The sequence below is a fragment of the Microtus oregoni genome, unplaced genomic scaffold, assembly GCF_018167655.1.
Source record: "Microtus oregoni isolate MIOR12 unplaced genomic scaffold, Mior012 000063F_ref0000156, whole genome shotgun sequence".
NCBI classification, from domain to species: domain Eukaryota; kingdom Metazoa; phylum Chordata; class Mammalia; order Rodentia; family Cricetidae; genus Microtus; species Microtus oregoni.
In genome coordinates, this window is record NW_024543873.1 from 3,474,603 (window position 1) to 3,502,411 (window position 27,809).

The following is a 27,809-nucleotide window of genomic DNA, read 5'->3' on the forward strand; positions in this document are numbered from 1 at the left end:
TTAATCTGGTACTGATATCGCGCGAATGAGTGTTGGAAAAATGAGAGAATAATGAGAGCAGTTGACCATTTCTAATCCTGCACCACAGCGCCTATGTCCCTTTAAAAATGCTTTGCTGCAAGGTTCTTTGGCAAGAGGCAAGCCAGTAAGGGCTGTGTGTATTCATTTATTCCCCCCATGGATACAAGCCTTCACATTTGTGTATGAGACTGAGAGGGGAGAGGAAAAGACCTGAAAAACAAATGCAGTGTTTTCTACTGGCTTTAAAATAGGCTGTGAATGATCTTTGGTCATAGTGAAATAAAATACTTTTTACAACAATTGCATTCCAATTGCAATTACAGAGCATATGCCAACACTAACTCCCCAAGGATTGGCTCAAAAATACATATCATCCACAAAACAATTTGAACTCTTTGTAAAAAAAAATGTAGTTGCTATGTAATCAGGTTATGAACAGATGTAAACTGTGGCTGTTTGGACACTAGTGTTTGCTATTTTTCCATGATTCTAAAGGCCAGTATCTGAAAGTGAAACAAATGGCCTGTGGCTAGATCTAAAGTGCCACTCACTTGAAAGTTTCTGTTGTGCAAGTGAAAAACAACATTTAAACTTAAGACTAAGCATTTTGTTTGATTGCACTCCTAGAGAATAATAGTTCTTTTGTATAATACTTGAAATGAAGCCTACAGCCATCCCAAACAAAATAGTCTCTTTTAAGATCTTGGAAATAATGACATCATAGGCAAATTGAAGCAGTGATCCATTAATAGTGTCCTTTGTAGAAAGCTGTCTCAGAAGAGGACCCGACTTAGTAAATTGGTATTCTTTACAAGCATAACATAATAGGATTCTCTCTTTCTACGTTTATGGAAGAGTACAAGATACCTCCCACTTGGGGAAAAATACATTGACAACAAGGCTTCCTTGTGAATGCCTTCCCTTTCTCCACTCTTTCAAAAGCATGCTTTGAAGCACTTGCTTTGAAGTTGGGTTAACCATGTCAAGAAGATAACTTTTGTTTGTACTTTATAAAACTTGATGAAGAGCTGACGTAGTAGCATGATAGTTCAAACAAAACAAAATATGTAAAGTCTACACAAATGAAGAGTATCTATCTCATGCTTTATGTTCTCAGTGTGGAAGTGGATACCCTTTCTTCAGTCTCATGTCCATCTCTGTAAAGGGTTATTTCAGCCCCTCTGATGATGCTCTAATGAGGCCAGTGAAACTAAATACAGTCTAAAACCATGCCTGTTTGTTGAGAAGTAGAAAGTAGCTCGGTTCTCTGCAGAGCTCGTGGAATACCAGGAGCTTGTTGGTGTTTTAGAATTTGAGTTGTTGGATTTTAGTACAGCATAGAAGAGTTTTCTATCCCAAGTAGTCCTTAATCCTTAACCTAAAACATACTTGGCCAGATAGCATCGGGGTCATCAGGCAACCTGAAAAGAAGCAGTAGGTAAGCATGCTTCCTTGTTTACATGCTGTAATTAGGAATGTGCAAATAGGTGTGGAAACCACACCTAGTTCTCAAGAACAAAGGAGCACAGTATTTTAAATTACGTAGTTGCCCTAGAACCCTTGTTGTCCTAGACTCTTGCCTTGTTATGCAAGATCAGATCTGTTCTAAAGAGAGCACACTTGTCTTTCTGACTTCTGTCATATCAAGTCAAGTGATGTGTCATCAGAAAATATGTATCATCCGGAAAATGGGAGCTCTTTATCTCTGTGGGACACAACTTTCCAGAAATCTCCCTTGGCACTGCTATTTAAATACTCAGGCCCTGTTCAGTAGCTTACACACTTAGTTTTTAAAATCAAGATAGATGTTGCATATCTGATATTTTTGTAATAACTTCACACTTAGACGTTAGTATTGAGTCCAGAACAGTTTCATACCAAATTCTTCCCAGTGGCTAAAGGAAAACTGTGAGCTGGGCTAGTGAAATATAATACCACTGGTCAAGTCAATCATTTCTGGAGAAGAGTAAATTGAAAAGGACCAAAGGTCTAAATGCAAAAAAGAACGTAGTTCATTAGGCCTGTTTCACATGGGTGTTCCAATAATGACTAGCACCAGTAGCAAGTGTGTATATATTTTACCTTGACATCATAGTTACTTTTTCATTGTATCTCATGTTTCAGTTTTACTTACGCAAGACACATGGAGCTCATCAGGTCATTGGTAGTGACAACAAGACATTTATTACCAGGTGCTTTCACCATAATGATTACCGAAAAGATACAGAATTAGTCTTAATTCATTCAGATAATGCAAGGCATGGCAAGGCAAAAGGAAACGGAGCTGTGCAAATGAAGATAAGGCCTATCATTGGGAACTGGCAGCCAATCAAGCAGAAAAAAGTCATTGCTTAATACCCACTCCTGTTTTGTTAATCGACCATTTCACACATTTATACAATAAATATTAGTTATTTTTCCCTCATCACTTTCTTCTTTCTCATTCTTCTCCAACTTGGGATGAAACTCTTCTAGTCTCCCTAATTTCATGTTTTCTATTGTGTGTGTACCTCACTGATTTTAACTAAAGTCTCTTTCTGGACTGTGAGCGGGTCATTATTTACTAGAGCAAGCACAACTTCTATGTGGCTTTACCACTAATGAAAATGCTAGCCCCTCCCCCAACAATTGCTATTGTTCTCAGGGAGGGAACAAAGTTTCATGGACTGTATATATTGATTGAATTTAGAGCATAGGGAAATTATTTTCAAATTTTATTGCCATATATTACTATATAAAATACTTTTATTTTGGGATTTGATACATATACATACTGTACTTTGACCATATTTACCCCTCTCTTACTTTCCTTCATCCCTCTTTCTGGTTCTCTTCCTTGTCCTAAGTCTCTCTTCTACTTTAGTATAATTTATTTTATCTGTATTTTGCATGTGAGAGAAAACATAATATCTATCTTTTGTAGTCTGGTTAATTTCATTTATTTTGTTACTTTTCAGTTGCGTTCATTGTTCTACAAACCGAATTTCATAAAATAGAAAAAACTTTAAATACTCCTCATATAATTCAGAGCTCTTTATTAAAAACAATAAAAATGTTGTAATCACTAAAACTAAAAGGAATTATGGAAAGACATTTGTTTGTTTGTTTGTTTTGTTTTGTTTTAATTTTTGAGGCAGGGTTTTTCTCTGTTACAGCTTTGGAATGCACAATGTAGACCAGGCTGGCCTCAAATTCAGATATTCCCTTGCCTCTGCCTCCCGAATGCCGGAATTGAAGTGTGTACCCCCTCTGCCTGGTGGCAGACCATTTCTTATTTCAGTATTTAATGAGGATATTATTTGTTGTTTCTGCAACTATGTTCATTTACAGTAATTGTCCTTTTCATAGAGTCACGTGGTAAGTTGTATTTGGAGAATTAGTATATTCTTAAATTAGTAATAAGTGATACTATATAAATTTATATATAGCCACATTTGATTTTTCTGATATTCAAACCATAAAGTCATTCTGAAGGACCTGGTTTGTGCCTGTGAGGGTCAATTCCTATAAGGGGAGGACCAGAATTAGAATAAAAAGACATGAGCATAAACATTTTCCTGAAGATGTCATACTTTTTCCACCTCATCCTCTGAGGTGGGTGAAACATGAATGTGCTTGGATTTTGACATATGTGCCTAAATAAGTGAAACTCATATTAAATAATAAATCCCTAAAACCTAGACTAGATTTTACAACTAAAGTACTTTTCGGGGACATGAAATAAGACAGAGAGTAAAATTATGACATCTCACCATACTTCCATATGAGAGCTCTGCCTTTAGTCATAATGACATTCTGCCTACCTTTTAAAGCTGCTTCCTTGTGAAAAGATGGGCATCATCTGCTAAGACAGTATACCTCAACTTTCCTGAAACTGTCATGTATATAGAAAGCTTTCTCAATTTTTAAATAATAAAAAGAGTAGAAATCATTTTGCAAATCAGGTACATAGGCATAAGAAGCAGACACCAAGGCATGGTAGTGTTAAAACAGCTAATAAATCATGGTTCTGGGCCATTGACAATCCACATCTTAGCCTGTATCAATTTAAAAGTCTAAAAAGTTTATGCCACTTGACCATAATGATCATGAGTATAAGATTTTTAGAGAAAAAGTAAATTGTTCATTCAGAGATCGTGTACGAACAACAGAAAGTAGAGTTTTTCTCTGGTAAAATCAAGGAAACTTACACATTTGCGTGCGTACATTGAAAGTCATTCATGACCACAGTTACCTCAACATAGATAAATTGTCTTGTTAGCCTTTGGAGAGGCATATTTCTTCTCCCCAGAAGAGAAGCCTCTTAAAATGTACAGGAAATCTGAGTGAATGAATGAGAGCAATACTACTTCTGGGATGCTAGACTCCCCATGTGTACCCCACTTGCATTAGACTTGACCTCCCTTACTTCCTGTTTGCCACTGCTTTCCTTTAGGAGCTGTGAAATCAGCTGCACCTGAAAATGTCTGATAGCTTGGAGAACGAAGAAAAACCCCCAGCTCCCCCACTGAGGATGAACAGCAACAACCGTGATTCTTCAGCACTCAACCACAGCACCAAACCTCTCCCCATGGCCCCAGAAGAGAAGAATAAGAAAGCCAGGCTTCGCTCTATCTTCCCAGGAGGAGGGGATAAAAGTAAAGTATCCGTGGCCGGGCATTCAAAAGGGGACAGTTTATTCTTTCTTTGTAGCTTTTTTTCTTGGGTAGTCGCTTCTGAGCGTTGGTTGTTTAGGGCCTGATTAACCTTTCCATCTCTATCTTCAGAGGTTGCCTTTTGTCAGAGGACCACGTTTGATTGACTTCCAACCAGAAAATATACATGCTGTGTTTGTCTTTCACATAAACTGGATTTATAGACTTAACTGAAGGGAAACTATAACAAGAGCACTGTATTGAGTGTAAAAACAGCAACTTGCTTTCTGAAAATTTAGGGTAGAATTTAAAACAATTCCTCCCTAATGCTAAGTTGCCCCACTTTTGATATTTGAGTGTATAGGTAGATTTGCTTCTGTATATCTTTACAATAACTGAAGATTTTGAGTTAAGTGTACAGAAATAATTACAAGTCACCACAATGTTATCTGTCTGAATCACAGGAAGGATGCAAAAGTCTTTTATTTCCTTCTACCAGTTGTCACCTATGCAGTTAGTTCCAAGTGCATGAAAGTCACAATATAGTATCATTTACCCATGTGACATTCATGATACAGCTTGTTGCTTAAATAGTATATGCTACTACTTTGTGACACTTGGTTCTCTGAAAGCTTTGTAAGTAGCATATAAGGTTGTATTAACTGCCATAAAACTGAAACCTAACCTTGGTAGATATAACTATTGATCAGGACGTGAGTAAAGTAATCATAGGATCACTGAAATTGGCCAAAAGGAGAAGAAAGGTAATGTCTTTGAAAACAAAATGTCATTATTGATCTGCGTCTTCAAGGTAAAAGTGGTAATTTGGGGTGCTATACAGTGTTAAATGAACTTACAATTTGTATAAGAGCTGAAATGCTTGTTAGTGACAGTATTGCCTCTTGTGTGTTTATGAGATGCTTTCCCCTGTGACCTAAGGACTGAAGAGAAGTAAACAAATAATGAAATACATTCTACACAAGGGTTCTGTGACCTTATAAAGGGAAATTCTAAAAGCCTGTTTGCCGGTACTTAAGTGGATCTTGAAAACCCTCTTCAGCGAGTAAAGGGCGGTGTGAGAATTGAAGATATGTCATTATGTAGCGAGCAATTCATTTGTAATAGTGATGCCAAAGAAAGCATCCCTGTACTACATCTGCTTCATTTGCCCAGTGCTTGAATAAGGGATGACTCCACACTAATCTTTGGTGCTTGAAAGTACATGCTTTTAATGTCTTTGAAAAGTCCTATTTGTCCTTTTGAAAAGCAGGAGTTCAGCAATATCAGAGAGGTTGACATTTCTGCTTTGTGTCAATATTTCAAATGACCTCATAGTGAAACCACTGCTATTCTCCAGAAAAGTATACCCAAATCTTCTCAGGGGAAAAACAATCTGAGCCAAATTTCTCTTGAACTGGCATCCAAACAGAAGGGCCTGGATGACTTCATCTCTTATTCAGGAATGGCTTGAACAGGGCTTTCTTAGAGAAATACAAGACTACTTGAAAGAAAACTTTTAGTTCAAAAGTCCTGTTGGTCCATAGCATCCATTTGGTACTTCACATGCATTTGTCAATACGTACATGTTCCAGGGTAAACACATTCTTTAATACCAACCACACTTTGACTTTCAGTTTGTATATCAATGTACGGTCAAGCCATTCAGTAAGATGTGCTAATTATATGTCATTTAACAATTCAAAATCTCACAAAAGTTCTGAAGGTACTAGTGTTCTGAAGATACACCATTACTAATGCTGTATCCTTAATGAAAAAGGCATTAGCTAGTTCGCCAAAAGCATGGTATAGTGCAACCCGGAAGATTTGACAAGAGGTAGGGATGGAACATCTTTCAGGACCTCCTCCTAAAGGCAGTGAAATTTTGCATCACTAAGAACCTGTGAATGATGAACCTTTTTGTAACTAAATTTGAATATGAACTTGTTTGCTTTAATATGTGATAGGATATTTTATAGGATACCCCTCGGGGAGGTTTTTGTATGCCAGAGGCGATTATCACAAGGGACAATAAAGATAATTAAGAGGTTTTGAGAGTGGAAGACAAAGTTGTAAGGAAGGGGAACCATTTAGTTTTAGAACAAGAATAAGATGTTCCAAGGAAAACTGATGAACATCGGTATCTTTTCATATCAACAATTACCTGTTCAAAACTTGAATGATTTTGAAGAATCCTATATTATGAAGAATCACCAGAAGCTATCTTAAGGCAAACTTTTAAGTCATCAGTTACCATTTCTAGTATTGCTAGACATCTAACAAGCTACTTTCAGAGAAAGCTTGGATGATTTAAGTGCTATAAGAGTGTTTTTTAAAGACTATAATGAGAAGAAGTTACTGTCAAAAAGTCCTAAATCATTCAAGGTAGTGGTACTTAAACACTCTCATTGAGTAGCTGGTAAGTTTCGTTCAAAGTTTGAATGACTTCGTTGGACTCAATAGAGAAGTGGATGGGTTTCTTCCCAAAAGATATGACAGAAGTCATCTTCACAAAGAAATATAGTCATTAAATAATGCTACTTGTATCCGTGATATTGTTATAGCTTCAGGATGGGATTTCAATGACTCTGAGAACATTTGCATCCGTGATTTGAACTAGCAATTCACCGCTGTGAACTGCTTTCCTGTCACTCTCAATTTTACTGGAGTCGTATGTATGTTCTTATCACCCCTGAAAAATCTTCTCAGGGATCTAAACAAAATTATGTAGAGCTTTCCATTGTTATATTTTAAGCCACGGAAACTCTCATTAATCCTTTTATTTAGTGTATCATTGTTATTATTATTGCATGCAAAATATTTATGAGATATTTGAAAAGCTGTGACCTTATTTCTAATGTCCATATTTTTCTCTTCTATTTCCAAAATTTCCTCAATTAAACTGAAAACTCAGGTTTGCCTAAGACCCTGCCCATCATGGGTGAACAGAGAATATTGTTTCTCTGTCCCTGTTTCTTGGTGACTGTTTGCGTAACATCACAGTCAATTTTGAATTAATACAAAAAGCACTGAACATGTGTTCTGGAGGCCTGGATTTATTGAGGGCTCTGGCAGTAATGACTGTGGCTTTGGTCCAGTCCTGCAGCTCCTTTGAGCCTGAAGTTTTATCATCTGTTAAATGAGGATGATAGGGTTTGCCATGCCTTTCCAAATCTTTGTGAGAACTTAAGGTAACTGTAATTACATGAGTGTTACAAGTGTAAATTAACTTCTGCTAGGTAATTTTGAGCTATTATTATATTTATGACATTTAACAACTTATACAACCAAGAAACTAGGTTGTTGAATTTATACCTTTTCAACGTAGCTTTTGCCATGACTAGCATCTGTATGTCAATTATAGAATACTTCAAAAGTAAAGAAAGTGTGTGGCTTATATGTAACAGTTATAATGAGGCTTTTTGATATTTGTGTATCTTGGTATGTATCAGTTGTGTTCCAGGCTCTATTTTATGTTCTTAACTTCATTTCCCCCTTTTTACATCCTTATCCATTTCGTATGTGTTTTTGTGTGTATATATATATTCATATATATACATGAATATATATATATATTCACGTTGCATTTTATGTATTCTTGTGTGTCAGCTGGCATCCATTTTGGAGTAAGGTGGTGAAGAAGTACATGGATGAGTAAATAAATTCATTAATAAATACATAACTATAAATAAACCAGTAAGGAGAAATCAATGAGGCAAATAAAAGAACCAAGGATTCTGAAAATGACTTAGCTCCCCCGAATCTAATCAATTAAAAAGTTAAAGCAGGTGAGAGTGCACTTGGAGTTTGCCTTTCTGTGTGACATCTGTTTTTCATCTATTCGTGTGTTTTGTGTCTTGTACTGCTCTTGAGCTTAGGTGCGTTTTGGGGAGTGTGTAGTCCTGTGTGAAGGATTGTGTTCTTAGGGAACACAGTTCATATATATTTTGTTTGTTGGGAAATCTGGAGAGATTTGTGATTTGGTGATCTGGTGAATGATATGATATGATGGTCCCTTTCCTGGGAGATGGAGGAAGAAATAGTTGGACAGAAATAAAATTGTGACATATAAAAGATGATTTCTCATTTGCTTACTGCTTACTGGGTGCAGGTCTGTGATTCAGGCATCATTAAAACATATATGAATATCAGGAAAAATTACTTTTTCTTTGTTCTAGCCCTCTTTTGTAGTCATAACAGTATAAGCTTAAAGCATTTAAATATACAGTCTAGGACCACATAGCAAAGAATGAAAGCCAGAAACAAACTTCTTATACTACATTAGCATTCCTAGCGATGGAACAAAGAGACTGTGTAGTGATCTATGTTGCTCTCATCAGAAGCCAGGGGTGGCATTCATTGTTATTAAGAAGTTTCAATGTGCTTTAAAAGGTATATGAATATCAGGAAAATTATTTTTTAATTGTCATGCAGAAAATGATAGATACATGATATTCCTGACAACAGAGATGTGCTAATATTTTCTTGTGTGTTGTGTGGGTTAAGTTATAATTTGGTATGTATATTTCACAGGCTCACAAATGGATTGTTTTAGAAAAGTGAGGCTTTAACTTGATATATTCATTTTTGTGAAGAAGATATTGCACAACATAGTTTTTGTAATTGTATTGAAAAATACATTGTTATGCTAATCCTTGGAATAGTCTATCTTCTCTATACCCTACAGAGCAGGGAGCATTGTGCAAAAAGAAAATGCTCAGCTATCTTTAATGGTCTTGTTAATCAAATGTTTTGGTTAATACACATTACTAATATCCATAAAATATACAATAAAATATACTTAGTGTGGTAAATCTAAAGGCCCTTAGTACTCTTGCAGGAGTATGAGGTGTTTATTATTTCACCAATAATATGTAGGAGTGTCAACTAATGGAGAGGTATATGCTCTGCTATCAGAAAGTCAGGTGGCAGAGACCGATACTCCCAGAATAGTGTTTGCGTTCCTCTTAGTTCTCTAAAAATAGCCATCTAGCTCCATGGGGAGTCCTCTTCACGGATCGTTGGCCTGCCTTTTGGGAAGTCTGAAGGGTCCAGTTTCTTTCTTGTCCTCTGTGGTTAGTACTGTGTTCCATGAAAAGAGCCTCACATCTGTTCCTCCACTCCTAGACAGCCTGTTGAAAGGGAAAGAAGGTGGGACAAGGATGCACTTTCCCTAGCTACTAAAGCCCATGTTCCCACGTCAAGGCTAATAAAGGAAAAGCTCACAAAAATATGGTTTCCCACTAAAACCAATAGACAGTCACATTGAAGACAGGTATGAAATACAGTATTGGAAGATGTATACAATGTAGTAAAGAGAGGAAGTAATATCTGAGAGAAAAAGGATAAGAGGAAGAACAGGGGATGGGTAGGAAGTGGGGAAAGATGGAAAAGTGTTGTATCAAACATTCAAATGAAGAATGTATAGAAGGATACAAATGTTGCTAATAGTCAAGTGTTAGGAAAGTTCTTTCTTTCTTAAAGCAAATGAGGCCTTTTTTTTTTTACCCATCTCAGACTTGTACCTTACATAATTGTCCACTTGGACAAGAGTGTCCCCCTAATACATTGCCTCATCTTTGCCTTATGTTTTTCAAATACTACTCATTGAAACTGGAGCATCGTTTGAAGTGAATATAACAAGCATATATTTTTTGGGAAGAGATGAAAGGCAGCTTCTTAAATATTTTCTATAAAAATCAATACTGTTGAGGATTTTGGAAGATGAAACCAGAGAAAGTTATAAATGTCTTCAAATGTCAAAGGACTGACTACATGCCTCACATGTGACTGTCATTTCTTTGTCCTCCACTGATCATCTCTGTGAAGCATCGAGCTTATGAATTAAGCTTGTAGCTACTCTTGCAGAACCAGGTACCACTTTGTGGTTTTATCTGTACATCCTGTCTTTATAGCCATTGAACACCAGGCAAAGGGAAACTGAAGGAATGTTTTCCCCAAAAATGCATAAAGAAGATTCAAATAGGTTAATTAGATCCTCTGAATTACTTTAGAAAGCTTTCCTAGAACAGAATGGACCTTGCCCACTGTACATTTCCAGCTACATACATGTTTAAAGTCATGTTCCTCAATCCTCGTATGATGGAGGGTGAGGCTTTCCTAGAAATGACTTTATACAGAAAACCATTTCAGAAGCATTACGTGACTGCCACACAGTTGACGCACTGCTTAAAGCTTGACAGACCTAGCAACAAAATACTTAGTTCAATGATTACTTGCTCGAACAAATGAAAATAATTAAACCTGTTTTGAAAATATGTTTTACCCAGTGGAATGTACAAAAGTGATTTTTTAAAAGGAAAGACAAGGACAAACCTAGGTGAATTAGCAATGGTGACCTTGAATATTTTTTTCCTTACAAGCTTTTCTTCCTTTGGTCCACCTTACTAGCAGGAAGCAACTAGATTTTATTTGTTTGTTTGCTTGTTTTAAAGTATCACTTTTCTATAATTACTGTGTTCTTTTCAAAACTTTCAAACTGTTTCCTATTACAATAGTAGTGTTTGATGCTCATAGAATTAAAATGTTGGATAACTATATCTAAATAGAACAGAAGGAACGTCCACTGTTTCTTCTCTTGCACTCATTCCTAAGCTAATCCATCTCTTCACTAGATGAGAACCTTGTTTTTCTACTCAGAATCAGTGTGAAGTTTGCCCAAGTTTCTAGGTTTAAGCAAGATATAGTTATGTGGAAACTTAAATTTGTATTGTTTTTGCAGCCCTTCTCTGTCACTTTCTTCAAATATTTGGAACTGAAATGAAAGTGTTTTATGCCTGATTTCCCATTGCTCTTACCACGTAGTATTTCAAATATTTTCAATGGTAAAATAACACATTTCCAGGCTCCCAAATGAGAAAACTAAACAATTATGTGACCTGCCATGTAAGGAAAGATTTACATGTCATAAATTCAGGAGGTAAGAAATTCCTGTGGGTCCCCTCCAAAGAGGATATTTGTATATAGAGCAGGTGTCTTACGAAATAGAGGCTCGGCAGAAATCAGTCCCTCTGGGACTTTTGCTTTCATAAAGATCTCCTGCTTCTTCGACACCACTTGTAGGGCTATTATTGCCCCAGGAAAAACTATTCTGAGATCCGTATACTTAATCAAGTCTAAAAAGGGCTTCAGAGGCTTTCCACTTGAGAAAGATGGCACAGAGCACACTGTGCTCCGTGCCTGTGACTGAGAGGATGGAAAAAAATGATGGTAAAAATAAAATAAGAAAGCCATAATTCCATAGTTAATTCACTGCCCTGGCAGTTAATTAGACACTAAAGTATCTGAAACCTAACAAACCACTAAGGCAGCATTTTATAAATAATCCGTGAATTACAAAAGCATCTCCCACCTAGATAAAGAATGAGCCACTCACTAAGGGTTCCCTGGTAGGAAAAGTGAATGCTATCACCCACAGAATACTAATAGCACTTTAATAACAGTTTTTATATCTTTCTATCGTGGTTTTCCCGGAACGAAAAAGAAGGAATAATTTGCTATAAAATAGGCTTCTTAGTATGATGGGTCTCTGACCTAGCCACACCCACTTCTCGGGCTGAAAGTGGCATCTCCTCCTGCACAAGCTATTTGGCTTCACTAATACACAGCAGAAGGGATGAGGAGGGATTTGCCTCCAAGCCAAGGGTAGTAAGATAATGAATGTCAATTCCAAAAAAGTTAAAATACACAGGAACTCCAATTAAAGTAGCCTAATAATTTGCTTTATTAGATCTCTGTTTTCTTAAAGGCCTTCATGGAACACTATGAATTAGAGACATAGGAGCAAATGGCAAGATCTGAGTTGTATTCTTACTTTGAAAACAAATATAATTTATTGCTGTGTCAGTTCAGAAATAAGAGAATTTGGAGCGTATCTGAACTGCTTGTTTTTCAAGACAGGATTTCTCTGGAGCCTTTCCTGGAACTCACCAGGCTGGCCTCGAACTCACAGAGATCTGCCTGCCTCTGCCTCACAAGTGCTGGGATTGAAGGTGTGCACCGCACCGCCGAGCTATGCTTGCTTTTTATGTGTCTAGCTCAGTGATTAACATCATAAGAGAGAAATTATCCTCAGGTAATTTTTCAATTGCAAAATTTATACATGTATGTGTGTACGTACAGTTTAAATGGAAGTTCTACACACATTGTGCACAGAGGGTGAGACAGAAGGAGGGAAGCAGAGAGAGATCCTAAGAAATGGCCAGTAGAATGCACCTTAGAAGAAAAGATGCAGTGATAGGTAGGTCCTTTCATTTCTCCATTGCAACCCACTGCTTATTCTCAGTCTGAGTGACGCCTGGTGCTACCCAGATACCTTAACAACACAGAACTAACTAACTTCCCTTCAGAAAAACTCAGTTATCTCAGCCACTTGCTCACAGACCTTTCCCACACATGTTTTCCTATTATCTCCAGTTTCATCTTTCCGTCCTTCTTGATTTTCAAGACTAGTCCTTATGGCTTTATTGCTGTTTTCTCATTTACATCTGTTTGCTTAATGCACTCTTACTTCTGACCTTTTGCTTCTGCTGCATCGCCTACTTCCTGTACCTGACAGATTATCTGTCTGATGCTTGTGGCTCATTTCCTGCATCCTACCTCTAGTACACTCAGACTACCCACCACATGTATCTATATTTTCCTGCTATGTATGTTTATACAGAACATTTATTCTCTATTACTCCAATTTATTTCCTAGTGTTCCCTAGTCTGGCCATACTGTTCCTTTTTTTTATTAACATCATTCTCCCAGTTAATTTGCAAGTTTAGACTATTGCTTAAGTCCCTAATGAATCATCTAGCTTAATCTGTCACTACATTGATTCCTAATTTAATCCACACTTCCTAACTGAACCATTAACTGATTGAAAGAAAATGAAAGGAAATTGAGAGTTAGTCTATATTGCCAGAGTAATGAAATGCTTACCTCAGAGAACTAGCCCATCTGTGTGTTTACTGTTCTTTGAAATGATTATTTCTGTCTTTTAAAATATGCTTAATATTTTGTTTTGGTCTTTCTGCATTAAGGCAGCTTTAAGTGTTGCCTTTTAAATTATGCCACATATACTGGAACAGGTTGCAGACTTTCCATTGCTTTTAACATGATCTCTCTCTCTCTCTCTCTCTCTCTCTCTCTCTCTCTCTCTCTCTCTCTGTGTGTGTGTGTGTGTGTGTGTGTGTGTGTGTGTGTGTGTGTACTTGTAGGGTAAATTTATGGAGAGAAGTTTTCTCCACGTTCTGCCTTCCTTTGGTTTACCAGCATGGTCGATTTTCAAGGATCTAGAAAGTACTCTAGAAAGTAATTCTGGAAGTAATGTTATGACAGCTAAAGAGAAAGAAAAGCACAACTCTTTGGAGTTTTAGGGGAAGATAGCAAATGGACCTCATAAAGCAAGTGTGATCCATGTGACAGCTTTCTAAAACAAATTACAGAAATTAGACAGAATTGTTGAGGGATTTCATATGAAGGATACTGGTTGTTTCTCTGTACCTTGAATTCTTCCTAACTATGTTAATATTATCTTTGACTCTGAAGTGACATCTCACTAGAGATGTGTCTCAATGAATATAGAGTCAGTCTCTACAATGGAAACATCACTGACCCTATCAGCGAATTCAATTACAAAAATAACTCTAAAATGTAATTTTCACTTCCTTGGCCTATTTGGTAGATAATCGTTGCTCCCTCCATAGGGTCATTTCATCTGTCGATTCACGTTTTTGATTTGTTATCAAAACATTGAGTTTTGTACTGTTCTGGGGCAAAGAAGTTCTAAATTCCAATCTCTGCCTTCAAGAGACTGATTGCTCAGGAAGAAAGAAATTAGTCGATGAGTTGAATTTACTATGGTAAGTAAAAGCAGAAGCAGGTGCTGAAAAGAAATATGTTGAAGACTGTCGGGACCAGCCGCCGACAGAAGACTGAAGGGAAAAGAAGTTAGGGAAGTCTTCCTGAATGAGATGGACCACCAAATTGAGATGGGTCTTTAAACAGAAAGTATAGAACGTATATGTAGAGTATAGCTAGCCATGTAAGAAGTCAGTGGCATTTCTAGTACCAAGAGCACCTTAGCAAAGGCAGTAGGCATGAAGAATTTCTTCTTAATTTTTTATGGTTATAACTACAGGAAGTTCAGACTGGCTAATATGAAGAATGGGGGAGGGGGGTTGGGATTATAAAGCTATGGAGGAACAATGTATATCAGCAATGACTGACTTAGGGACCAGTATTATTAGAAAACGGATAGGAAATACAGATGCAGTATTTAGAAAGAAAATTAATAAAAATGGAAAATAAATCAGGTTACAAGAAGAGGAACTTGAGAGGGTGGGGTAGGAAACCAAGGAAATGTAGTTTCATGTTTCTTCAGTAATATTTGCCGTAAGGAGCCTGGGACGCAAAAAACCAGAAATGACAAGTTATCTAAACTGGGGTTGCAATTGTGCTGAGGCAAAGCTGAGCGCATCTATATAGCATGTGGATACTGTAGATGTTGAAATAATAGAGGTGCATTGAAGAGATGACTCAAGGGACAGTGTGTTGATGAGGACAAGTGACCTAATATATGTCTTTGACATCAAAGTGTCAGCTTCTAGTGACTGTGATCTAATCAGCCAGCAGGAAATGACTCTTAATAAATAAGTCTGAAAAGGAACAATCAGAAATATAGAAGTGGATTTTAGGAAGGAGCTATGTAGAGGACTTTCAAGAGGTCTTTGATCAACGATGTTGGTTCTTACTGAGAAGACAGTTGAGTGGTTTAAGAGCTGAAAAGTGGCACTTGGGAAAGAAAAAGATTAATGTGTCTTTGGGGACATATTGCAGTTGTTGGGGAAGTGAGAGATAAAGTATAAATTGATTTTTGTAGAAGTTTAACCCACATGAGGAAGTGGTGAGTGACTAAATCAGTGAAATATGGATATAAAGAGGCTGAAGGATTTTTTTTTGAATGGAGAGATCTCAACATGTCTTCTGAGCCTAAATGGAAGTTCCAACACAGAGATAAATACTAAAAAGGAAGAAAAAAAAGAATCTTCCAAGAATTATTAGTGTCCTAAGTAGGGTGTATGACTTTAATAATAAAAGAATTCACATTGCCACGCAATCCCTCCAGCTAACAGTCCTCAACAGCTTTAGTATAGAATGGGAAGGATTTTAGGGTTGCATTATGACCGTCCGCACTTTGCCAGACAATTGTTAGAGGAATTCACGGAGTGAGAGTTCCCAAGATTGTAGAGGAGGAGGCATTTACATGACACACCACAGAATGTAAGCCAGGAATGTGTTAAAATTGCTTTAAAATAGAGCCAGAGAGGTTTTATTGACATTAGTGTAGAAATGACATTGGAGTTTGGTCTTAGGAATTAGAAGGTTAGTAGAATGGGTGGCTGGGCTTAGAGCATGAGGAAACAGTACTAAATACTTCAGAGAACAGGTCATTATGGATAAAGAAAGCATGTACTTGGGGTACTCTACCCTAGCTACTCATTGTCTCTGGAGTTGGTCAAACCATCTGTCCAGGTATTAGCTATAGAAAGCCTGACAGTCAGTTCTAAGTAGACACCAGACATTGATTTTTTATATAATTTTCCATGATATTCAGGTGAAGCCTGATTGAGATCCATTTCTTTCAAAGATGATGTAGGGAGCAGATTGGAAAAAAATGAAAGGGAGATAACACTGATGAGTTCTGAGGAAGGCAAGGACATGAAGAAGTTGCCCACTAACATCTTTGGTTTCAGAAATATGTCAGTGTAGCTATTAGAAAGGAAGTCTGGAAACCTGAATAGGAAGGAGAAAGTGGCAATCACCTTGAAAGGAGAATAATTTGTAGGCAAGTGCAGAAGTACTGACCTCAAATAAACAATTTTGAATAAATTGCTTGGAATAAATTGGAATATGGTATAGCTTCCCATACTGGCAGGTAGAAAGGAATTGGGATAGAGAAGAATAAATAGCTCCCACTGGGATATCTGAGAAAGCATTCACCATCATCAAATAGTTAGCAATCTGCAAATCTAGGGTAGGGCTAATACATCTCACTTTTAATATAGGTCCCCCACATAATAGTGATTTACAGAGAAACTTGAGAACCTGCAATGAATGATGCGAGCATTTAATGAATAGGTTTAATGTAGAAGAGAGGTTTTTCGCTTAATGATAAAAGTTTTAGCTCTAGAGAGAATACAGAATATTAGGATCAGGTATAAAAGGGATGATAGATTACTTGAGGGGCTTTTGTTTCTCTATCTAGTGATAAAATCAAGATAGATTGTAAAATGTGAGATTTTCGATGATTTAACTAGCCCTAAGGTAACAAGGAAAATTTATTCACATTTAGAAGGTCCCAAACCAAATGGCATTTAAATTTGTGGTCCAGCCAGTAATCTATGAATTTGTTCTATTTTCTAGAAGAATATGAAAGCTGCATTTAGAAACTGATGCTCACTTGGTTTTATGTTCTCTGAAAATACCAACCTTGAGCTAATCAGGTTGAATGTAAATTAACAGCCAGGTTAGGATGAGTTTTAGTACACACGACCAAGGTTCTAAAATTTTTTAGGGGGAATAAACTCATTTTAGAATTCCTAAGAAATGAAGGAAAATAAAAATCGGTTATATAAGCCCTAAATTGTTGATTATTTAGTCACTCACTAAATATTTGCTGAAGGTTAGAGCAAAAACTGTCTTTTTTTTCCTTGAAAATGCCACCAAAACATCAGTTATGTGGCTACTATAAGCATAGCTTCATGAATTTGGTGAGAATTAGCTTCAAATATCTAGTTCTGACTTTTGCCAGCTGTGTAAAGCTGAGTCTATAGTTTAAATGAGACTTTCTTTTTTTTTTTAATAATTTTTTTTATTAAGAAAAGAAGAAAAAAAACATAAACAAAAAACAAGTTTCCACCTCCTCCCAGCCTCCCATTTCCCTCCCCCTCCTCCCACCCTTCTCCCCCTCCTCCCACCCTTCTACCCCTCCCCCCACTCCTCTCCCCCTCCCTCTCCAGTCCACAGAGCAGTCCAGGTTCCCTGCCCTGTGGTAAGTCCTAGGTCCTCCCCCCTCCGTCCATATCTAGGAAGGTGAACATCCAAACTGGCTAGGCTTCCACAAAGCCAGCACATTAAGTAGGATCAAAACCCCGTGCCATTGTCCTTGGCGTCTCATCAGCCCTCATTGTTCGCCATGTTCAGAGAGTCCGGTTTTATCCCATGCTTTTTCGGTCACAGTCCAGCTGGCCTTGGTGAGCTCCCAGTAGATCAGCTCCACTGTCTCAGTGGGTGGGTGCACGCCTCGTGGTCCCAACTTCTTTGCTCATGTTCTCCCTCCTTCTGCTCCTCATTGGGACCTTGGGAGCTCAGTCCAGTACTTTCTTAAAGGATGGTTATTGAATATTCAGGCACAAGACAATTGCCAGAGAATGTAAGAGTTAAGATAAAGTTTGTTATCAAATGTTTTGAATTTTAGCTAAAGAGATAGATAGGTAAAAATATATAATAATTCAGTACTGATAAGTGCTAAGCTTAGAACAGATACTATGAGGTTTTGAGAAAATGTGAAGCAATGAACATTGAACTTTACAGAGGGTGAATAGTATAAGGTTTGCCATGGTGGAGGAAACCCAAGAAAGAGTCTTCAAGAATAAGTTCTGGTAAAGTACTAATGCCCACATTTTATGAGGCTCTGAGTTTGATCACCACCACTGCAAATGAAAATAAAATAAAAAGAGTAGCAACCAAACAAGAATAATCCACACGGAACTGGAAGGCGAAGGTAAGAAATTCAATGTTCCAAGCCATAGTTTAGCATAAATCAAAGCTTGGAGGCAAGAGAAAACAAATCTGTTTAGGAAGCATTAAATTAATGTGGATAGTGAGTTTCATGGCAACAATAGAAGCAAGCTGGAGAGGTAACAGTGACCAGGTCATGCATGCTATTAGATATCATGTTCAGGAGCTCGCATTTTAACACAGAAGTAGTGAGAGGAACATTTAATTGATATAAAAAGCAAGAATAGGACCTGACCACAGAACATAGAAATAAGTCAGAGGGGAAAACACTGGAGGCAATGGACTAGGAGGAAAATACTGATGCCTTGGAGAGGGATAGTGACTTCTGAAAATAAAAGGAGATATAGGCAAGACAATTTCAGAAACCAGGTCAATAACGTAGAATTAAAGTGAAAATTGAGGATGACTCCAAAATTGTTGGTTTTGATATCTGGGCCAATGTAAGATTACTTAGTAGTTACATGGGAACATTACAATTTAAATATATAGCTTCTTTCTATTTTAATTTTGTCTTTATATTTTTTTCATGCAATATATTGTGATCATTATTTCTTCTCCTCCTTCTCCCACTTTCTTCCTACCCACCCCCAATCTAGAACCATCCATTTCTGTCTCTTTTAGAAAACAAAAAAGTTTATAAGGAATAACAATAAAATAAAATACGACGAATCTAAAACAAACAAATCATAATAGGACAGAAACAACTAAGCAACTCAAAAAGGGCCAAAGAGAAAGCATAAATGTATAAAGCCCTTTTTAAGACTCAAATACATCATTCTATGAATGCCACGATGTTTTGTATTTCCTAATTTTTGTATATTTTAAAATAATTTCTTTCAATAATCTATTGGAGATAGATAGTATAAACCTTGTTTTTGTTCCATTTCTCCCCAAAGAGGAGTCTAAGGCCATGCTCCTCCTCTGTTCTAGGTGGTTAGCAGTATTATTTCCCTGAGATGGGAAACCAGAGGAGAAGCAAGTTTGCGTTTCTCGTTTTTTTGCACTTGGCCTCAACAGAAGGCAAAAGATTGGCTATCAAGCAACCTTCTAGAGAGACACTGTTGAGCAAAGTCTATACAGAGATTTGCTTATGTGCAGTATTTATATCTAAGAGAGTATGCTGTAAATGTGTAGTTGGTAGAGAAGAGGGAAGAATTTATGTAATGGCAAAGAAGTGAAGGGTTGATATAAAGATGTGGGGGCATAAAATAAGAGGCTCTTCAACTAAATTGAGGGGGATTATGAACTTCTGAAAGTAATTGCAATATTGTGTGCATAGTTTTACTGCATTTTAATGGGTAGATGTCCTATAGATTTCTTCAGATTTGTCAAGTGGTACTTAACCTATAGACGCTATCAAAAGCTGGATTCTACAATATAAATGAAGCTACTTCAACAGTCTTCTGCATCTAATGAAAACACTTCCAAAGTCCTTCAGAGCCTTGATAAATTATGAATTATATATTTATAATTTTATTTTGTTCTTTTCTTATAATAAAAGGCTTGTCCTTAAAGTGTTTAAAGTATTTGATAATATAATAGCTTGATCCACCTCTGTCAGCCAGATTAGGAAATTGCCAGATGTAGGTTTGTGTCTGAGAGTGGAGTTAGCTTAGGAGAAAAAACTTTGTATAGAGAAAAATTGCAGGACAAAGACTGCACTATGAAACGTAAACCAACAAACACAATGACACTCAAACAGATAATAATGATTGTTTGAGGAAGAAATCCAGATGATATTGGCAAGGAAATGAAGAGACACATTGTTAGTCATATCCTGTAATGATAGACAATCAGAAATAAGGAAAAGCAAGAGCAAGACAAAGTTCACAGGAGTTACTTCAGTGGAATAAAAGTGAGGGGAAACTGTCCCATTTGACCCTCTGAACAAGTAAAGGTGATAGCTGACGAAGTATAAATGGCTGCTATGGTGTACAAGCCTGCAGAGGAACTTGGACTAACAACTGAGAGGTCTCAAGTCACTGTCCTGCAAGGATAATATCAATTACTGAAGTAGGCTTGCCATAAACAATGACATCTTAACACAGCATATATGTTCCTGAAAATTCTGAATCTTAAATTTCAAATTTAAGATTCAAACCAGACAGCTCTCTCTATATAATTGTTTTGATGAGCCTACTTATACAGCTTATGGAAGCCAAAACTATACGTCAAATAAATACATGTTAACATTTTGTCTTTAGCCAATAAGAAGAAAGAGAAAGAACGCCCAGAGATCTCTCTTCCTTCAGACTTTGAACATACGATTCATGTGGGGTTTGATGCAGTCACCGGGGAATTCACTGTAAGTAAGCTTCTTATTTTGTTTTGTAAGCCATTCAGAAAAACCTATTTCCGTTTTGAGAATAGGTTTCAAGTAACAATTGCTGTATTCCAAAATGATAGATTGGAGATGGACTTTTCCTGAATAATCATACATAGAAATAGAAAGTAGAAGACAAGGTTGACAAAATTATTCTGCCCATCTTTAAAAAGTGTCTGATCACCTTATAATTCAACTTACTTGAAAACATTTATCTGACAAGGCACAGGAAATGTAGCTACTGTAAGGAGACCCTGCCTGAACCTGTTCTTTAATCATCTGAAGCTAATCAAATAATAATTTATTCAGCTTGGTCAGTGAAGGCAGTTCATCTGAATAATTCAGGGTTTATGGTGAGTCCTGAATTACACAGATCGGCTAACTACGCTAACCAAAAGTCTCTGTAAAATTTGCCTGTTCACCTGTTTGACTTTTAAGAACATAGATTATTTTTAAAATCATTAACATGTATATTTTGTAGACATTAAAAACCACAAGCCCCATGTTTTAGGAAGAAATATTAATAATTGCATATCACATATGCATTAGTAGTTAGTTATATGGGTTACATATGATTATATATAAATCCTCTGTAATAATGGTCCACATGAATAATCTGGATGTGACATAAGCTTAGATCTATTCCCTTTTTGGATAATTGTAATACTCAAATAGAACAAACTCTCAGATATATTCCATGTTATTCCTCTAAAGAAATTATTTGGTACCTCTTTATTAGATGGTGAGGAGAGAGATGCTGCTATAAATATGACCCCATATATCAATTAATTTTTCTACACTCAATGAAATTATTTTATCTGTTCAATTCTGGAAGCAAGCAGTGCAAGAGTGAGATAGAAACAGAGTAAATGTCTTGGTCTCATTCATTCGTATAGGCTAATTATTTCTATGTTCTTAGTAGCAGGCAGAAAAAAATGTTCAGAATTAATTAGACTGCTGAAATTGAGATAGATATGATTTAATGAATTTTATTATTTGAGTCAAAGACACTACTTAAATGCCATTTAGTTTGAGCCCAGCTTTTATTTCATTGTCTACGTTTCAAAATTACAAACCAACACTACTACCATCATCTTTCCCATTGAGTAAAAGGTTTTTTTAATTTTATAATCTGACCATTGTGTGTTTTAAAACATCCAAAGAGATTTGAATTTTCTGATATCTAAAACAGGAAAAGCCCTCAAATTTCATAGTCTTGTCTAATAATTTATCTCTTTTATTTTAAGAGCTTAATTCTTTAGTCCCGCTATACTTCTATTTTTTTTTTTAAAGTTGGTTGCTGTTATTCCATGTTTTCTTTTCTTATACTTTTTCTTTTTGGGTTCTGCTGCGAATGTTTTCTCATTTAGCATTCTGGTTCACATCCACTGTCTTATTTCTTTCTGCCAATTTGACATCTTTTGCCACATTTTCCCCATCTTTAGTCCTTTCTTGAATCTTTCTGGGTTCTGAATGGAAATAAAGGTAGACTAAATCCCCTCCCCCATCTTGCTGACAGCAGCACCAGCCCTTTCCACTGTGGTCTGAACTAGAAGCCAGTGGACCACTGAGAGAGGAGTGAGGTGGAATATATGACAGACAGCCTTTCTGGTCCTGATGCAACCACACCAAATAACATCCTCTTATGAAATTCATCTGAAATGAACTCACTGTTTACAATCAATTCATAGAAATTCATTGACCTTGTAGACAGATGCAGAGCAAATTTGAAAGTTTGAAGTACCTTGTTTTTGTCTTGATGACCTTGCAGCTACTTGTATATTCATTTTTAAATGATCATAAATTCTATCTTCATTGTTATCTTAAACCTATAATTTACAATTAATATTCTAGTACATTTAACTTTTAAACCACCAAAGGTAATACGCCTTTAAAACTTCTCTTGGTAGGATTTAGAATTGGGTCTTAATTACCATACATACCATTATGTCATAATCTGTTGGGGGAATTCATATTGTTAAATTTGATTATGGTGGTTGTGGAGGTTGAATTTTGAGCAATTTGATGTACTGTAGACCAGTTATTTTACAAGAGCCTGCTCTTTTAAATAATTGCACACTAGTTTGATATGTTGTTTGGTAATTGCCCTAATGGCTAATTGGCTCTTATAACCTTTATACATGGGCATATACTTGGACCCTAAAGCTAAAATTAGGATGGGAGGTGAGATTTGGGTTATTAAATTATTACAACTCCTTACCCATTATATTGCCATTTTTGTCCCAAATACTTCAGAACTCCCCTTTCCAGACCTCTAGACCTGTGACGGTCGCTTCAAGTCAATCAGAGGGAAAAATGGTATGAGTGATATAAATTATCATTTATTATGATAAGATAAATGCTTGGCCTGTTCTATCATGCTGCCATTTTCCTGGGCTACACTGGACACCCACAGCTTTATGTATACCTACTTGTTATTGTATGTGTATATATAGACGCATCGATACGTGCTCCTGCTTCTGATGCTCAGATTCTTAGGTCTTCATTAGCTGTCTAACTTTTTAGATTAGTTCCTCAATTTGGAGTAATGAGATGACTTTCTGATTATGTGCCATTGTGGCATGTGCTCAAATTATAGTAATCAGGTCTCATTGATAAACTGGTTTGTCTCATCTTAGAAAAGAGAAATTATGTCAGCAGTGTAGTCATGTGGTAAGTAGAGTTATCTGGAGGAAATTCTTCAACTGACAGCAGTTTTTTCCCGCTGTCTAGTGATGATCACACCACTATTTATTACAAAAGTTTATAAGTGCCATGGGAATATATAATACCTAAAAATATTCTAATGATTATGGTAATGATCATGCCAGTGAAGTCTGCTTTAGTGGTTATGTGCAATGCATACCTGGATTTGTAACACTTAATAACTCCTTTGGCCATTACAGTATTAACCAAATGCTATTAATTGCACTTAGAATCAGAACTGGGATCATGCATGGGCTCCTGAGTTCCAATTTTTTGGCTTAAGGCTTTAGCATCAATCTGTGTGATAAATGCATGTAAAAGTGTTGTTTCACTGTGCTTGGTGTAACCATAAATGCCAGGAATCAAAAGCATATATCCCAAATCAAAGTAGTTGGGTCAAAGCATGTTTCTTTAGCATTTGAGATGTTGTAAAATAGACAAATTTGTTAATTTATGTCTGATCTTATTTGTGGGAAGTGGGTTTTGTGAATTATATCATCAAGTGGAAATTATTTATGCAAGATGTGAAATGAAATGTTTTCCCATTCCCTGATATAAGTGCGTATTAAACCTAAGCATAGTGTCTGGCTCTGTACGGATGGCTTTAGTCTAATTTTCTCGAAGCCACCCATGACTATTACCACAAAATACAGAATAATGCCAATTAAAACCTAGCTCAATATTGTTATATAGCCATCCTTTGAATTTTAGCCACATAGATTTGTCCAATAGGAAATGGAAATTTAGCTAACCAGAATTGGGAACTGAAATTTGTAAATTTATCTCATGGCCATTGGCTATCTGTGATGACCCAGTTATAAAAGCAACTTACAAATGAATATTGAAGTTTTTCATAATGCCATCCTTTGTCCCTCCAAATCTTTGTTGCTGCTTTTTAGTAATTTCCCCAATCATTTAATGGTAATTATTATTATTATTTATGGAGGAAGCATCTGGTCCAAAGTGGAATTATATATCCGAACTTTGGAACATCATTGTTTTCTCTATTCTCTTAAACCCGTTGTCCAGTAGCCTGTCCTGTCCCTGGTTTAGTTAATACCCCCCTATTTCCATAACTTCCCCACTTTAAAAGGGAATCCCCCATTCAGACCCATTGGTTTCATCTCTTCCCACCTTCTAAGTTGTCCCACATTCTGTTTTAACTTTCTTTTCTTTCTTTATTTACGTCCATTACAGCCAGATCTCTATGGCTCACAGATGTGCCCAGGGAAGCTCCCAGAGGTGCGTCACAGGCCCTAAAGAAGCTTGCATCAAAGTGCTTCTTTGAGATGTCATAGCACTGCAGTAGCAGGTTCATGTGTGTGCAGTAGAGTCGTTGCTTGGCTTATCTCACTTTTTTGTTGTCATTCCCTAACTCTGGAGGCCCACATCACACATTGTTTTGCTGAGACTTCATGGGACAAAGCCATTAAAAAAATTGTGTCTGGATGCGCTTCAGCAAAGGTGTACTGTCTCCAAGTTGTTCTTGGAGGTTGGATAATTATAAAAATGGGGACATCTGCAGGTTTAACATGCAGGCAATACTGAACCCTTGGTATAAAGTTAACCTCTGTAATTTTAAATAATTCTCCTTGGTTGGATTTCTTAATATTGCCCCCTCTGTGTTCTAAATGCTTCATATTATTCATTAAAAATTCTTACAAGGCTTTGGTATGGTTTTACAGTCCCCAGCTTCTATGTGGCCAATAAATGAAGTAGGGAGGAAGAAAGAGGGGGAGGAGAGGAGGAAGGCGTGCCCTGGAGAAAGCTGCATGAAAAATACCCAAAGCAGCATAAACGTTACTTGTTAGTGTTTCAGTGGTCATTGCTCCTCCATAATTCTACTTTTTCTCCTCCCAATTTGACCTTACTATGAAGCCCTAGAACCCCTAAATTATATTTTGTAAACAGAAAGTATAAACTGACCATGGGTAAGGCTTTCCTTTTATCTGAAAGGAAATTCTGGTTAAAACGTACCCCAAAAAGAGCTCCAGCCATATAAAAAACCAAAATCAAAATTAAAACAAAAGAACCATTGATCTGCACTATACTATACTGTGCACAAATTTAGAGAAGTCTTGCTATGTCTGCCCTGAGTCGCCAGAAAAATAAAAAGCTAAGCTGTAAACATCATTTCATGGATGAGCAGAGTCAATATGGAGGTGATTTCCATGTGCTTTTGTTTTTAATCACAGTCATATTCTCACCCACCCTTTTTAAGTTGAATCCTAGTTTTACCTCTGTGTTTTGGTTAAAGAAGAGAATGATTGCATTCTTAAGTTACTAACGTTAAATCTAGAATGTGACTTCAGTTTCCCAAGTGTAATCCTACAGGTAGCATGGGCTTCTTGGTGAAGAACTTTACTGGAACAGGAATGTGCTCCTGATGAATGTTCTGAGCAGCCATGTTTCACTTTGGTTGTCTACAGGGAATTCCTGAGCAATGGGCACGATTACTCCAAACCTCCAACATAACAAAACTGGAACAGAAGAAGAACCCACAAGCCGTTCTTGATGTCCTCAAGTTCTATGACTCCAAAGAAACTGTCAACAACCAGAAATACATGAGCTTTACTTCAGGAGGTAAGGAAAATGCTAGGGATTCAAAGAGTGAAGAATAAATCTCCGTTCTAAGAGCCTCATCACGAGGCCAAAATATCTATAGAATATTGAGGATCAGCTTCAGTATTGTCTGCAGATAGCTTCGGTGTAAGTCAACCAGTAGATGGGGCAGGAATTCAAACTCATGTTGGAAGCTTTGTTTTAGTTGGATATTACAAATAAGGAAGTTGTTCATTGGAGCAGTGATGGTTAGCTTGCATCAGCAAGCATAGATGTTGCTCTTCACTAGTATGACGCTAGTCAGTCATTTAGGATTAGGCCTTGAAAGTGCTTGTGAAGTAAGAGTGTATCGGTGAACAATGATCTCTAGTAATTTATTTTGTCCCTTAGATTAATTGATCTGTTCCATGGCAATACAGAATTACTTTTGTGCTTGTCAGATTATTCCCAACGGGGGAAAAAAAGAAACCATCTATGTTACTATTTATAAAGATTGAAACACCATTGTTAATACCAAATTGTGACTTCATGTGCTGGTATATCCAAATCTATGTTAATTCCAAATTGTGATTTTATTCACTTTTATGTATATATTTTATTTTTCATTTAATATTTTATTTATAAGTTTTCATTTTTATTTATCACTTTAATTTTGGGGTAAATGTTGGTTCTGTACAGCAAATCATTTAGCATCAAAAGAAAGGAGTAAATACTATCTCATTACTCCAGTTGAAGTGAAGCCTTCATTAAGATTTGTAAAGTGACTGTCTAAAAATATGATTAGGCCTAATATGAGCCATTTTAGAGAGGAAAATATGCCATTTGTCATAGATTTGATGCTGAAATCTTCTCATTGAAGATAAGCAGAGTGTAGGTAGGATTTAAGAAACAAAGGTGATTTCTTTCTTCTGACTTTTCAGATAAAAGTGCCCATGGATATATAGCAGCACATCAGTCGGTAAGTGAAAAATTAAAAATACGTTCTCATGATCTTCATGAGGTAAGATCTAACCATATAATTGCTTGAATTTGGTTTTATATGTCCAACTATTAGACATACATTTTAAAAACAGTTTTTCAAAGCATAATTTAGAAACATATATATTTATTTTATCTCTTTTAACATCTATTTAATATAGATCTATACATATCTATTTTATCTATTAAAGGTACAGCAGGATTCAGTAATTTAATATACCGCTGTTATAATCACTTTTCATTCTAAAAACTGTAATATTTGTTACATCACAAGTTGCAGAGAACTCACAGATTTTGCAAAAATTATTGTATAGGAAAGCATTTGATATTTGTGGAAATACTATGCTATCACTGTACTTCCAGTTAAAACTTCAAAGGAAGCAATATTTTTATAATCAAAATATCCACTATTTACCACAATCTGTCTTCTAAGTTATATCCTAATACTGGCAGTCAAGTGTGTACACTTAATAATAGTGACAGGATATTCATGTTAGGAGGGACCTTGCCAAACCCCTTATTTACACGTTCCTCTTTAGAGAGGGCATAAGGATGAGAGGTAACCGCCAGAACTGGTTCAGCATTCCCTTAGGACGTCATCACAAATGGCTATGTTTATTCCTCCTTAGTGAGAATATTATTTCTGGTTTTTTTTCTCAGGTTGAGGAAGAAATAGATGATGCTACTGAAATGGTATGGAAACTTACAGTCAAGGCCACTTGGGTTAGACATTAGAAAATCGAGGTTTATAATGCTTCTAGTACACCTGTAGAGTGCA

The 27,809-nt window shown here is 36.5% G+C and overlaps 1 protein-coding gene across 1 annotated transcript in view; it reads left to right on the forward strand.

Moving 5' to 3' along the window:
* LOC121439805 (serine/threonine-protein kinase PAK 3-like) overlaps nt 1-27,809 on the forward strand; it is a 109,876-nt gene that overhangs the window by 21,146 nt on the left and 60,921 nt on the right. The window contains exons 3-8 of the mRNA XM_041640428.1: nt 4,457-4,658; nt 20,667-20,767; nt 23,042-23,104; nt 24,689-24,733; nt 25,921-26,074; nt 26,974-27,011. Coding sequence (XP_041496362.1) covers nt 4,484-4,658; nt 20,667-20,767; nt 23,042-23,104; nt 24,689-24,733; nt 25,921-26,074; nt 26,974-27,011 — 576 coding nt within the window. The 5' untranslated portion in view covers nt 4,457-4,483. The remainder of the gene's footprint in view (nt 1-4,456; nt 4,659-20,666; nt 20,768-23,041; nt 23,105-24,688; nt 24,734-25,920; nt 26,075-26,973; nt 27,012-27,809) is intronic.